General features: G+C 43.3%; 1 protein-coding gene across 3 annotated transcripts in view; it reads right to left on the bottom strand.

Moving 5' to 3' along the window:
* The window catches only part of ripor3 (RIPOR family member 3), a 69,613-nt gene that overhangs the window by 16,555 nt on the left and 39,223 nt on the right, over positions 1–13,835 (bottom strand). For 2 of the 3 annotated variants that reach the window (XM_029682497.2, XM_029682498.2), the window contains exons 3-12: positions 9,964–10,116; positions 9,638–9,716; positions 8,985–9,008; positions 8,371–8,424; positions 7,842–7,991; positions 7,031–7,094; positions 6,883–6,926; positions 6,560–6,685; positions 5,569–5,714; positions 2,963–3,092 (exon numbers count right to left, since the gene is read on the bottom strand). In XM_029682497.2, coding sequence (XP_029538357.1) covers positions 2,963–3,092; positions 5,569–5,714; positions 6,560–6,685; positions 6,883–6,926; positions 7,031–7,094; positions 7,842–7,991; positions 8,371–8,424; positions 8,985–9,008; positions 9,638–9,716; positions 9,964–10,116 — 970 coding nt within the window. The remainder of the gene's footprint in view (positions 1–2,962; positions 3,093–5,568; positions 5,715–6,559; positions 6,686–6,882; positions 6,927–7,030; positions 7,095–7,841; positions 7,992–8,370; positions 8,425–8,984; positions 9,009–9,637; positions 9,717–9,963; positions 10,117–13,835) is intronic. The other variant, XM_065001677.1, reaches the window with a different exon arrangement.

The following is a 13,835-nucleotide window of genomic DNA, read 5'->3' as shown; positions in this document are numbered from 1 at the left end:
AGATCTCACCCCGTGGGGTCAAAATGATCACAAGAACGGTGAGCAAAAATCCCAGAACCACACGGGGGGACCTAGTGAATGACTTGCAGAGAGCTGGGACCAAAGTAACAAAGCCTACCATCAGTAACACACTACGCCACCAGGGACTCAAATCCTGAGTTTATTTATTTATTTATTTTTATTTTTTTACAGGGACAGTGCACATTAATCAACGTTTCAGTAAAAGTGCCGGTTGTAGCCAGCCGGCTAATTTTCAACCGCAGTCCCTGGGCAGGTTATTAAAAACAATTACAATATAGACAATAGCAACATAGAACAAGCAAGACATAGCATACAGACAGAGCAACATAGGACAAGCAAGACGTAGCATACAGACAGAACAAAAAGCAGCAATACAAAATTCATAAAAGCAACAAAGTGTTTCCACACCTCACAAGCTACAGACAACAGACAACATGGAAAGCGGCAACACACAGCTAGGGACCATGTTCACAAATCTGATTGACCTTTAGCCATGTCTTCAAGCATTTTGTGAAAGTGTGATATGTGGTGCAGTTATGTGTGTCTGATGGCAGTGTATTCCAGACATGGGAAGCTCTCACAGAGAATGCAGATGTATCCCCCTGCTTAAGCCAGTACATGTCCAGGCCCGTCTGAAGTTTGCTAGAGAGCATTTGGATGATCCAGAAGAAGATTGGGAGAATGTCATATGGTCAGATGAAACCAAAATAGAACTTTTAGGTCAAAACTCAACTTGTCGTGTTTGGAGGACAAAGAATGCTGAGTTGCATCCAAAGAACACCATACCTACTGTGAAGCATGGGGGTGGAAACATCATGCTTTGGGCTGTTTTTCTGCAAAGGGACCAGGACGACTGATCCGTGTAAAGGAAAGAATGAATGGGGCCATGTATCGTGAGATTGTGAGTGATAACCTCCTTCCATCAGCAAGGGCATTGAAGATGAAACGTGGCTGGGTCTTTCAGCATGACAATGATCCCAAACACACCGCCCGGGCAACGAAGGAGTGGCTTCGTAAGAAGCATTTCAAGGTCCTAGAGTGGCCTAGCTAGTCTCCAGAAAATCTTTGGAGGGAGTTGAAAGTCCGTGTTGCCCAGCAACAGCCCCAAAACATCACTGCTCTAGAGGAGATATGCATGGAGGAATGGGCCAAAATACCAGCAACAGTGTGTGAAAACCTTGTGAAGACTTACAGAAAACGTTTGACCTCTGTCATTGCCAACAAAGGGTATATAACAAAGTATTGAGATAAACTTTTGTTATTGACCAAATACTTATTTTCCACCATAATTTGCAAATAAATTAATTAAAAATCCTACAATGTGATTTTCTGGATTTTTTCTCCTCATTTTGTCTGTCATAGTTGAAGTGTACCTAATTACAGGCCTCTCTCATCTTTTTAAGTGGGAGAACTTGCACAATTGGTGGCTGACTAAATACGTTTTTTTGCCCCACTGTATATCACCCATAGTCTGTTATAAAATGACTAAATTATTCAGATTACAATACCAACCAGAAGTCAAACATATCTTGAAAGACTTTGGTTGCAAAGCAGGACTAAGGGTAACACCGACATCGTCTTTCAGGGAGTGGTAATGAGGTGACCAATAATGGTTGCAATTGTGATCAGCTGTGTGAATTTAGCGCATATTGATGGTTTAACAAGACATCAGCTGGCAATAATCTAGTACCATCGTTGGTTGCAACAGCCCCCTTGTTATTTGATTATATTCCAAAGGCTATATTCTGGAGGTTACTCATTACCCTATCCAGTGTCACATAATGAAAGGTGTGAAAACCAATAATAGGCTACTGTGTTTCCCTGGCCGAGTTGATGAGCTGATTTGGGCCATCTGTTGATTGACAGATGTAGGCCTAATGTAGAACAATACACTTTTCTGCAGTAGGGATGCCCGCCCACGTTTTATAATTAGGTCATGTGTAATTTGTCAATATAGTTCTGACCTTTGGTGTGGATTGAAAGCCTACATTGTGTGGCTTTAATGTTTTCTTTCGTAAAGCTGTCAAGATGTTTATGCATTTGAACCTATCCGACGATGATTTCGTTGAGCCGAGACACGTTGTGTCAGTGATCAGACTATTCATTTTACTTCTAGGAAAAATGTAAATAAACTAAATGAACTTGTGGGCCCTCACGTCTGCTCAGGCTGATCACTATGTCGCCCAGCAATTCAGGAGGCTCAGAGATGGAGCACGTAGCTTAGACCATTCTAGCAAGCGTTAACAATACTATGGATACATAGGCAAAACGTTTTTGGGATTCTTTTCTTTAAGCATTCCCCAAACCATAGCCCTAACTTTAAATCATTTGGAATTAACACCTAAACTGATAACCTTTGAGTTGCTTCTATAACCCTGTAACCACACACAATTAACCCGGTAACCACGCAGAGCGAATGCCTAAAAAAAATATCTGGAATATGTGTGCCAGAGTCAGTGACTGTAACCACTGGACCACATAGGCACTGAGAAAAACAATAGTTTATTCTGCCTATTGCTTGCCTTCAACATACAGTATTCTAAAGCAATTGATGAAATCCACATTAGAAATCACACAAGACATGCTGTAGCCTGCACATGGCCTACAGAAGGTACAATGTAGGTACGGTCCTGCATTGTATACAAACACCGCTTCCGGCTGCCCCCTGGTGGCGATTCTAAATATTTGTTCAGCGATTCAAATCCTCCTGCTGGAGTATTATTTTCCTCTTGTGGCGAAAGGGGTCAAATTAAGATCCAACACCTGTACAGTCCCAATCCCAGAGGATATCACACGAAAGCATTAAATACAGTTATTATTTCCAAAGTGATCAACTCTTCTATCATTCATTGTAAAAGCATGCAATAGCATTACAATGAAGGATAGAAGAGTTGGCTATAGCACATACAGTATGGGACGAGGCTATGTCTGGGTCACTCACTATGAAGTATTTCTCTGTGAAGCTGGGTGTGTTGGGAGGGATCCAGCTGTACACTGAGCCCTTCCTGCTGTGGATGGACTGCCTGCTGGATGCAGTGGTGATTGGCCTCATCTCCCCACTGTCAAACGGACTTGGGAGAGAGAGAGAGAGAGAGAGAGAGAGAGAGAGAGAGAGAGAGAGAGAGAGAGAGAGAGAGAGAGAGAGAGGGAGGGAGAAAGAGAAAGAGAAAAAGAAAAAGAAAGAGACAGAATGTATACAACCGTTCAAATGTTTGGGGTCACTTAGAAATGTCCTATTTTTCTGCCAATTAAAATAACATCAAATTAATCAGAAATACAGTGTAGACATTGTTAATGTTGTAAATAACTATTGTATCTGGAAATGGCAGATTTTTTTATGGAATATCTACATAGGCGTACAGAGGCCCATTATCAGCAACCATCACTCCTGTGTTCCAATGGCACGTTGTGTTAGCTAATCCACGTTTATCATTTTAAAAGGTTAATTGATCATTAGAAAGCCCCTTTGGAATTATGTTAGCACAGCTGAAAACTGTTGTTCTGATTAAAGAAGCAATAAAACTGGCCTTCTTTAAACTAGTTGAGTCTGGAGCATCAGCATTTGTGGGTTCAATTACAGGCTCAAATTGGCTAGAAACAAAGAACTTTCTTCTGAAACTCGTCAGTATATTCTTGTTCTGAGAAATGAAGGCTATTCCATGCGAGAAATGGCCAAGAAACTGAAGATCTCGTACAAGACTGTGTACTACTCCCTTCACAGAACAGCGCAAACTGACTAAACAGAAACGAAAGAGGAGCGGGAGGCCGCCGTGCACAACTGAGCAAGTGGACAAGTATATTAGAGTGTCTAGTTTGAGAAACAGACGCCTCACAAGTCCTCAACTGGCAGCTTCATTAAATAGTACCCGCAAAACACCAGTCTCAACGTCAACAGTGAAGAGGCGCAACTGGGATGCTGGCCTTCTAGGCAGAGTTGCAAAGAAAAAGCCATATCTCAGACTGGCCAATAAAAATAAAAGATTAAGATGGGCAAAAGAACACAGACACTGGACAGAGGAACACTGCCTAGAAGGCCAGCATCCCAGAATTGCCTCTTCACTGTTGACGTTGAGACTGGTGTTTTGCGGGTACTCCATTTTTATTTTTATTTTACTGTAACTCATTCTCAGAGTAAACCAAAAGGTAGTTTATATGGCTGGTGGTCTGACTGAGAAAGCAGGTCAGAATAGCATCATGACAGAATGGCGGAGCAATCAGAAGGCACTTATTGATGGCCGAGGTTTAGGATCTGGTTAAACTACCAGCACTGTTAAGAGAAACCATGAAATGTCCTCCACCTGGAGTCTATATACCCACTGTCATGTGATCTGTTGTGGTGCAAGGGCGGAGCGTGTGTGTGTGTGTGTGTGTGTTTCTGTGTATGTTTGTGTGTCCATGGAAGGGGATAGGATCAGCTGTTCTGTCACAGCTGGGTCATGTTAGAGGAGAGGTACAGTAATGGTCTGGTCTGTGTTTCAGTCAGTTTCAGTCCTCCCTCTCTCAGGAATGAATGAAAAACTGGCAGAGAGAAATACTCAAATGATCTAAATCTGTCTAGCACTGTCTGAGTAGCAGCTGCAAATGTCCTTCTATTGATCTAATACATGCTTACGTTCAATTCTCAGAGAGAAAAAACACTTAACTTCTAAACCTATGACCTACAGTATGACCTATAAATAAGAACCAGCAGATTTCCCTGACCATGTGACCTTCGTATAGTTTTATTTATAAGGAAGATATTTTTATGTTTTACTATTTTGAATTCCTACCTGCACACGTCACCACTAACTTCTCAGTATAATCAGGAATAATTCAGCACCCTATAACCATATATAAACAGTGTACTGAAACTGATACAAATGTTAAAATGAAAGTTTATTTCGAATGAAACCAACACCACCACCTCTCTGTCATGGTTTATACCAATGACAGTTGGTTCAGGTTCTTTCAATTGCCTTCTTCTCTCTACTCTGCCTTTCTTGCATCTCTGTCTGTCTTGAGTATTTGCTAGCAAACTGGGCCCTCACACTTTCCTATGCCGATGAGCTCAGGACAGACACAACTGTATTTGTTTCCTGTATTTCAGCCCCTTTTCAGGTGTCCCAACATTTCTTTTTACAAAAACATTTCAATATGTCAGCAAGATGCATCAATTAATTCAGCCTACAAAAGTGGTCGCCTAATGACAATCTGCAAATGTAATGACACGTTTTGGTGTTTTATAAGAGATGTCTATTTCCATTCATCAAATGGCCGGTGCACAGTGCACTGGTTTGGATGCTGGAATCATCACTTTTTGAAGTGATTTGTTTGACACTCAGATGAAAACATCAGGACTGGTTGTGTTAATGCCACATTAAAAGGCCATACATGATGACCGTTATAATACATGTCTTATAATACATGTCGAACCCATACATGCTTTTGTGCATTCACCTGGAGTCCTTTGAAAAACAATAGAGACCCCCCACCAATGTCACGGTATAATTCGTACTCTGCATATAAACCTTGTAAATCATTTTCCAAATGGCTAACTGGTGTACTTACTTCCACACCACCTCTAGTTGGAGCTTGACGGTGCCTAGTTCAGTGATGTCCACTACCATGAGCTGGGGTCGAGACATGAAGAAGTCAGCACTCTTACACATTACCACGCCAACCAGCAGGGAGCCCAGCCCCTTGACCTCTGTTACCTGAGTAGAGACACATGATTGGTCAGTTGAAACGTCACACAAGGTCAGAACTGTCTTACTCCTCATTCTTCAGGTGTCGACTCTTAACAATACAACGTTCTTCTTTCTCTATCCTTTTCATTCACAGCCATTTACTTTTTCCGGTTTTCAAGATGTATTATCATGCACTTGAAGACTACTGTTTCAAGCTTTGAACGTCTGCAACTTCAATTGGACTTAGTTTGACTGGAAATTCTTTGGCCTTTGTAAAGATACCTCACTTAGCCAGAAAATGGGCTTCATATCTCTTTCACAGAAGGGATGTTGTTTTCCCCATCAACAGAGAATGTAACTTCATCCACATTGTGTGCTGTTTGCCACTGTGTTTCCGCACACAAAGGACAGGAATACGCCTGTCATCACCACCCACATGGTCGTCCCTGACAGGATGTGACGTTCACACTGGTGTGTGGGCTTGCACCCGGAGAGCATCTGAATGTATTGTCATGTGTGATCCTGATGTGCCTGGATGTACCTGACAGACACACAAATGATGTTTCCACAGGGGGAAATCAACCGCTTTCAACTGCTTCTCAATCTCATATGTCACCTCATTACCTCTGTAGTAGTGTGCTATGTTGACCACACGTTGCTCCAGTCAAAAGTTTTACACTATGTACGAGTTAGACATTTCAGATGCAGCTCAGTCTAAATCTTTAGGGCCCAGTTTCCCAGGCACTGATTAAAACTAGTACCAGATTAAGAGCCAGTTTCAATACAGATTCTCAATTGAGCAAGGTTTTCAGTCCATGACTAGATTTAATCCATGTCTGGGAAGCCCCCCCCCCCCCCCAAAAAAAGCTCACCTTTATATCAAAGTTCTCGTGGATGTGAGCAAGGAAGATCATCTCCTCCACATCCCATGACTGCCTATCATCCGTCTGGATTTTTCCCCGGATCTTCCACCTCTGCCTCCCCAGACGGATCACAACCTGGATGGAAAAAAGCATACATCTTTGAGACCGTGTCCCATATAGCTCCCTATTCCCTAGAAAGCTCACTACTTTTGACCAAGGTCCTTAGAGCTATGAGGATATGGTGCCATTTTGGCCGCAGCCTGGGTCTTTTTCCTCAGTTGTTGTTCCTCAGAGCGTTTTTCACCGGGATATGTTTTGATAGAGGCACTCACTTCGTATTGGTCGCCTGGGCATAGTCGAGCGAAGCCGATCAATCCTGTTGGAATAGATTTTTCAGACAAAGTTGAAGCTTGCCACTGAGGTGTGCCATTTTTTGTATTCCATTTCACTAGAATGATGAAGGTTGAACATGTGTTTTACCTTTCATTTTGATGTGAAGCTCTCCCAAGAGAATCTCCAACTCCCCCTCCATGACACACATATCCTGAAAATGTGTGTAGGCTATGATCAGCAGTGGATTGCTACTGTACTTCATTTTCACAATTGATTTATTGATCTAACTGGACCTATAGGAGTTGTCTGCATAATCAGAGACTTATAATGTCTTGGTAACACTTTACACAAAGATTAACTTTATAAAGTATTTCTAGGTAGTTTGTACATTGTTTATTATTAGTTTATAATCTATCTATGAATTAATCAAACCTGTTTATAAACTACTTAAAAAATCCTTCAAAGTATACTTGAATATGTCTAATAGATCTTATAGTGAAATTCTGTGTGTGAGAACCCATGACAAGAGAAGACAAATGGGAGATTCAAAGTCCATCTGTGAACCATACCTCCACACTATGTCAGTGGTAAATGGGGTTACGCTAGCTCACGTGTGACCCATACCTTCCCTCTGGCAACGGTACATAGAATTATAGTGTGTATTAGAACCCATGAAATATGAAGAGTAATGGTCCTTCAAGTACCCATCAGTGACCTGTGACTCCAGACTCAGCGGTTGGCTGCTAAGCGTATAACATGCGAATTAACTCATGAAACAGGACGATGAACAAGCTTTTGGTTGTCTGTTCATTGTCCCATATCCACCCGTATGTTCTAAACATGGCAACCGTAGGACACGTTTGACCAGAGGATCTGTGTATACGGTGTGTGAGATAACTCATGAAATTGTTGAGGTAAACAAAGTTGTGTGGCACCCGACCGCGTGTGACTGCAATACCTCCAGGCTGTGGCGATGGTTACGGTTGAGTTCCTGCAGGCTCTCTCTGGAAGCCCGTGAAGAGGGCGATAGAGCGAAGGCTTTCTTCATGTTCACCGCCCCCTGACACAGACGCCACTGAATACAGTAAGTCTCGTACAGCTCTTCCACCTAGAAATGTAAATATAAACAGGCAACCATTTTGCCCCCCCTCTGGTTATTTATTAGGCTGTTGCTCCCATATGTTATTCTTCCTGATGCATCGATGCACATTGGTTGGTGGGAAAACCCCTCAGTGTTTGACTGTGGTGGAGACAGAATTGACACTACATAGACCTACATAGATGTCATAGAAGTGTGGCCTGTGTTATCTAACGGTTTGTGCTGTTGATCCTGGCATGCATGTATACCGGAGACAGAACGTGTTCGAAACTGAACCACTGCCCCTCTGACTCATAGATGTCATACCTTTCCTGTCATCTCTTCACTATCATGTCTGTTAAATAAAAACAACAGCAATATGCATTAGGAAAGTTATGGAAGTTGTTACCTTGCTGATTTGGAACTCCAGTCTTCTTATGTATCTCTCCAATGCTCGGATCTCCTGACATCGCAAAATCAAGTGGTACATTTTATGACAACAATTTTTAAATGTAATTTAAAAAATAAATAAAAACGTTTTTTTTTTTACCCCCTTTTCATGGTATCCAATTGGTAGTTACAGTCTTGTCTCATCGCTGCAACTCCCATACGGACTCGGGAGTGGCGAAGGTCGAGAGCCGTGCATCCTCCGAAACACAACCCAACCAAGCCGCACTGCTTCTTGACACAATGCCCGCTTAACCCGGAAGCCAGCCACACCAATGTGTCGGAAGAAACACTGTACACCTGGCAACCGTGTCAGTGTGCATGCACCCGGCCTGCCACAGGAATCGCTAGAGCGCGATGAGACAAGGACATCCCTGCCAACCAAACCCTCCCCTAACCCGAACGACGCTGGACCAATTGTGCATCACCCCATGGGTCTCCCGGTCACGGCAAGCTGCGACAGAGCCTGGAGTCAAACCAGGATCTTAGAACACTGCGCCACTCGGGAGGTCCCATGACAATTCATTTCGACCATTCGAAAAATAATAAGAGAGCAGGCAAAAAACGGTATCTCACCTTCTCCAAATCATACAGAAAAGCCTGAAAACAGAGGAGTGTCTAGGTTTATTTCTGGGAGATCTATATGTTTGAACTCGATACAAAAGCAATGTCTTAAAAGTTGTTTCTTTATTCCTCACATTCTCTTTCCTCGCCTCTTTCTCAAACCATTTTGGAGGAAGAGATCCTAGATGAGGAACCTCAGATATTCTGCTCCAATGTGTTTTGAGGAGACGAGAAGAGTGGATGTGAGAGATTGAGAAAAGACTGTTGATAAAAGAGCCTAAATTGTTCATTGTGACTGGACTGTGTACTATAGAGGAGGCTTTCTATTCCATGTGTTTACTGCAGTTCCACTCATTACACTCTTCGAAAAGAAGGATATATCTGGAATATCTGGAAACATAAAGGGCTCTTCAATTGTCCCCGTAGGAGAACTCTCTGAAAATAACTATTTTTGGTTATAAGTGGAATCCTTTCATTAATACAAGGTTCTATGTGGAATCGTTTGTCCACTAAAAGGTTTTCACCAGCAAAGGGTTATACCTGGAACCAAAAAGTGTTCACCTATGGTGACAAACAAATAAACTTTTTGTTTATCTAGGAGTGTAATGCAATGAGCCCATACTTCCCATTGTCCCATCCAACAACCTCGACTACTATATACTCACCAGTCTGGAGTTCCTCTTGGTGTCTCTTTGCTGGGAGGACAGGAAGTCCATCTCCGTCTGATGGCCATCTAGATACTCCCTGCCAACAAAGCTCAATATCAGCCACCAAGCACTGTGCGTGATGCTGATTGGTGCAGTACAGTACATGAGACTTCTGAATTAACAGCAAGTTGCCCTGATGCACAGATCGAAGGTCAGCTTATGTTTCCCCAAGCGTACCCCCCCCTACCAATTAAAGGGGCAAACATAAAACCTTAGATCGGCGACTAGGGGCAACTTCACTCTTGTCTACTCCATTGGACATTCATATGATTGGAGCTACTTACTTGAGGCCTTTCCGTAAGGCCTGAAATATCCGGTCCACCTGCTCAGGTTGCTGTCCCCAGATACTGGCTCCAATCCGACTGAGAGAAGGATGCACCCTGGTAGATTTCCCCGACAGGGCCTTGGATCGAAAAGAGTTCTGTAAAGGGGAGACCCTGTATGGAGGAGAGGATGAGGAAGGCAAGCATTTACACACAGTGATGATTGCGTCTCAAATGGAACCCTATTCCCTATATAATGCATTACTTTCGACCAGAGTCCTATGAAACCTGGTTAAAAGTATTGCACCATGTAGGGCACTCCAGTCCTTGAGTACCCCCAACAGCACACCTTTTTGTTGTAGCCCCGGACAAACTCACCTGATTCAACTCATTGAGGGCTTGATGATTAGTTGACACCTTGAATCAGGTATGCTTGGATTTAGGGTGCCGTTTGGGACACTTTTTAAAATATTTTTATTTATTTAACCTTTATTTAACCAGGTAGGCTAGTTGAGAACAAGTTCTCATTTGCAACTGCAACCTGGCCAAGATAAAGCGTAGCAATTCGACACATACAACAACACAGAGTTACACATGGAATAAACAAAATATACAGTCAATAATACAGTAGAACAAAATAAAACAAAGTATATATACAGTGAGTGTAAATGAGGTAAGTTAAGGAAATAAATAGGCCATGGTGGCGAAGTAATTACAAAATAGCAATTAAACACTGGAATGGTAGATCGGCAGAAGATGAATGTGCAGGTAGAGATACTGGGGTGCAAAGGAGAAAAATACAAATAAATAAATACCAGTATGGGGATAAGGTAGGTAGATAGATGGGCTGTTTACAGATGGGCTATGTACAGGTGCAGTGATCTGTAAGCTGTGAAGGATGAGTGAAGGATGCTTTGTTGCGATAAAGGAAGCCGATTCTAGATTTAATTTTGGACTGGAGATGCTTAATGTGAGTCTGGAAGGAGAGTTTACGGTCTAACCAGACACCCAGGTATTTGTAGTTGTCCACGTATTCTAAGTCAGAGCCATCCAGAGTAGTGATGCTGGATGGGTGAGCAGGTGCGGGCAGTGATCGATTGAATAGCATGCATTTAGTTTTACTTGCGTTTAAGAGCAGTTGGAGGCCACGGAAGGAGAGTTGTAATGTCATTGAAGCTCGCCTGGAGGTTAGTTAACACAGTGTCCAAGGAGGGGCCAGAAGTATATAGAATGGTGTCGTCTGCGTAGAGGTGGATCAGAGAATCACCAGCAGCAAGAGCAACATCATTGATGTATACAGAAAAGAGAGTCGGCCCGAGAATTGAACCCTGTGGCACACCCATAGAGACTGTCAGAGGTCCGGACAACAGGCCCTCCGATTTGACACACTGAGATTTGACAAATCAGAGAAGTAGTTGGTAAACCAGGCGAAGCAATCATTTGAGAAACCAAGGCTGTCGAGTCTGCCAATAAGAATGTTGTGATTGACAGAGTCGAAAGCCTTGGCCAGGTCGATGAACACGGCTGCACAGTAATGTCTCTTATTGATGGCGGTTATGATGTCGTTTAGAACCTTGAGCGGGGCTGAGGTGCACCCATGACCAGCTCTGAAACCAGATTGCATAGAGGAGAAGGTATGGTGGGATTCGAAATGGTCAGTAATCTGTTTGTTAACTTGGCTTTCGAAGACCTTAGAAAGACAGGTTAGGATTGATATAGGTCTGTAGCAGTTTGGGTCTAGAGTGTCACCCCCTTTGAAGAGGGGGATGACCGCGGCAGCTTTCCAAACTTTGGGAATCTCAGACGATACGAAAGAGAGGTTGAACAGGCTAGTAATAGGGGTTGCAACAATTTCGGCAGATCATTTTAGAAAGAGGGGGTCCAGATTGTCTAGCCCGGCTGATTTGTAGGGGTCCAGATTTTGCAGCTCTCTCTCTCTCTTCTCAATTATAGAGGATTTATCGGTGGTGACAGTGTTTCCTAGCCTCAGAGCAGTGGGCAGCTGGGAGGTGCTCTTATTCTCCATGGACTTTACAGTGTCCCAGAACTTTTTTGAGTTAGTACTACAGGATGCAAATTTCTGTTTGAAAAAGCTTGCCTTAGCTTTTCTAACTGCCTGTGTATATTTGTTCCTAACTTCCCTGGAAAGTTGCATATCACGGGGGCTATTCGATGCTAATGCAGAACGCCACAGGATGTTTTTGTGCTGGTCAAGGGCAGACAGGTCTGGAGTGAACCAAGAACTATATCTATTCCTAGTTCTACATTTTTTGACAGGGGCATGCTTATTTAAGATGGTGAGGAAGGCACTTTTAAAGAATAGCCAGGCATCATCTACTGACGGGATGAGGTCAATGTCATTCCAGGATACCCCGGCCAGGTCGATTAGAAAGGCCTGCTCGCAGAAGTGTTTCAGGGAGAGTTTGACAGTGATGAGGGGTGGTCGTTTGGTCTCAGACCCATTACGGATGCAGGCAATGAGGCAGTGATCGCTGCGATCTTGATTGAAAACAGCAGAGGTGTATTAGGATGGCGAATTAGTTAGGATGACATCTATGAGGGTGCCCGTGTTTACTGATTTGGGGTTGTACCTGGTAGGTTCATTGATAATTTGTGTGAGATTGAGGGCATCAAGCTTAGATTGTAGGATGGCCGGGGTGTTAAGCATGTCCCAGTTTAGGTCACCTAGTAGCACGAACTCAGAAGATAGATGGGGGGCAATCAATTAACATATGGAGGGCACAGCTGGGGGCAGAGGGAGGTCTATAGCAAGCGGCAACAGTGTGAGGCTTGTTTCTGGAAAGGTGAATTTTTAGAAGTAGAAGCTCAAATTGTTTGGGTACAGACTTAGATTGTAATACAGAACTCTGCAGGCTATCTTTGCAGTAGATTGCAATACCGCCCCCTTTGGCAGTTCTATCTTGGCGGAAAACATTATAGGTAGCGATGGAGATTTCAGGGTTTTTGGTGGTTTTCCTAAGTCAGGATTCAGACATGGCTAAGACATTTGGGTTGGCAGAGTGTGCTAAAGCAGTGAGTAAAACAAATTTAGGGAGTAGGCTTCTAATGTTAACATGCATGAAACCAAGGCTTTTACGTTTACAGAAGTCAACACATGAGAGCACCTGGGGGGTGGGAGTGGAGCTAGGCACTGCAGGACCTGGATTAACCTCCACATCACCAGAGGAACAGAGGAGAAGTAGGATAAGGGTACGGAAATGTGGCCGTCTAGCACGTTCGGAACAGAGAGTAAAAGGAGCAGGTTTCTGGGCACGATAGCATAGATTCAAGGCATAGTGTACAGACAAAGTTAAGGTAGGATGTGAGTACATTGGAGGTAAACCTAGGCATTGAGTAATGATGGGAGAGATATAGTCTCTAGAGATGTTTAAACCAGGTGATGTCATCGCACATGTCGGAGGTGGAACAACACCTCACTAACAAGGACAGTAATGGACGAGGCATATTGATATTAGAGAGAGGCATGCGTAGCCAAGTGAACATATGGGTCCAGTGAGTGGTTGGGCTGGCTGGGGACACGGCGATTCAGACAGTTAGCAGGCCGATGCTAACAAACTAACAGTTAGTAGGCCGGGGCTAAACAAGCTAACATTGACTTCCGGCGCCGACAGAGATGGCCGCCTCGCATTCCTAGGAAACTATGCAGTTTTTTGTTTTTTTACGTGTTATTTCTTACATTAGTACCCCAGGTCATCTTAGGTTTCATTACATACAGTCGAGAAGAACTACTGAATATAAGATCAGCGTCAACTCACCTACAGTACGACCAAGAATATGATTTTCGCAAAGCGGATCCTGTGTTCTGCCTTTCAACCAGGACAACGGAATGGATCCCAGCCGGCGACCCAAAAAAACCACTCCGTAAAAGAGCG

This window comes from Oncorhynchus nerka, linkage group LG15 (assembly GCF_034236695.1).
Source record: "Oncorhynchus nerka isolate Pitt River linkage group LG15, Oner_Uvic_2.0, whole genome shotgun sequence".
In the NCBI taxonomy this organism is placed as follows: domain Eukaryota; kingdom Metazoa; phylum Chordata; class Actinopteri; order Salmoniformes; family Salmonidae; genus Oncorhynchus; species Oncorhynchus nerka.
Note: the sequence above shows the minus strand (reverse complement) of the source record. Positions and strands in the feature narration are given on the sequence as shown.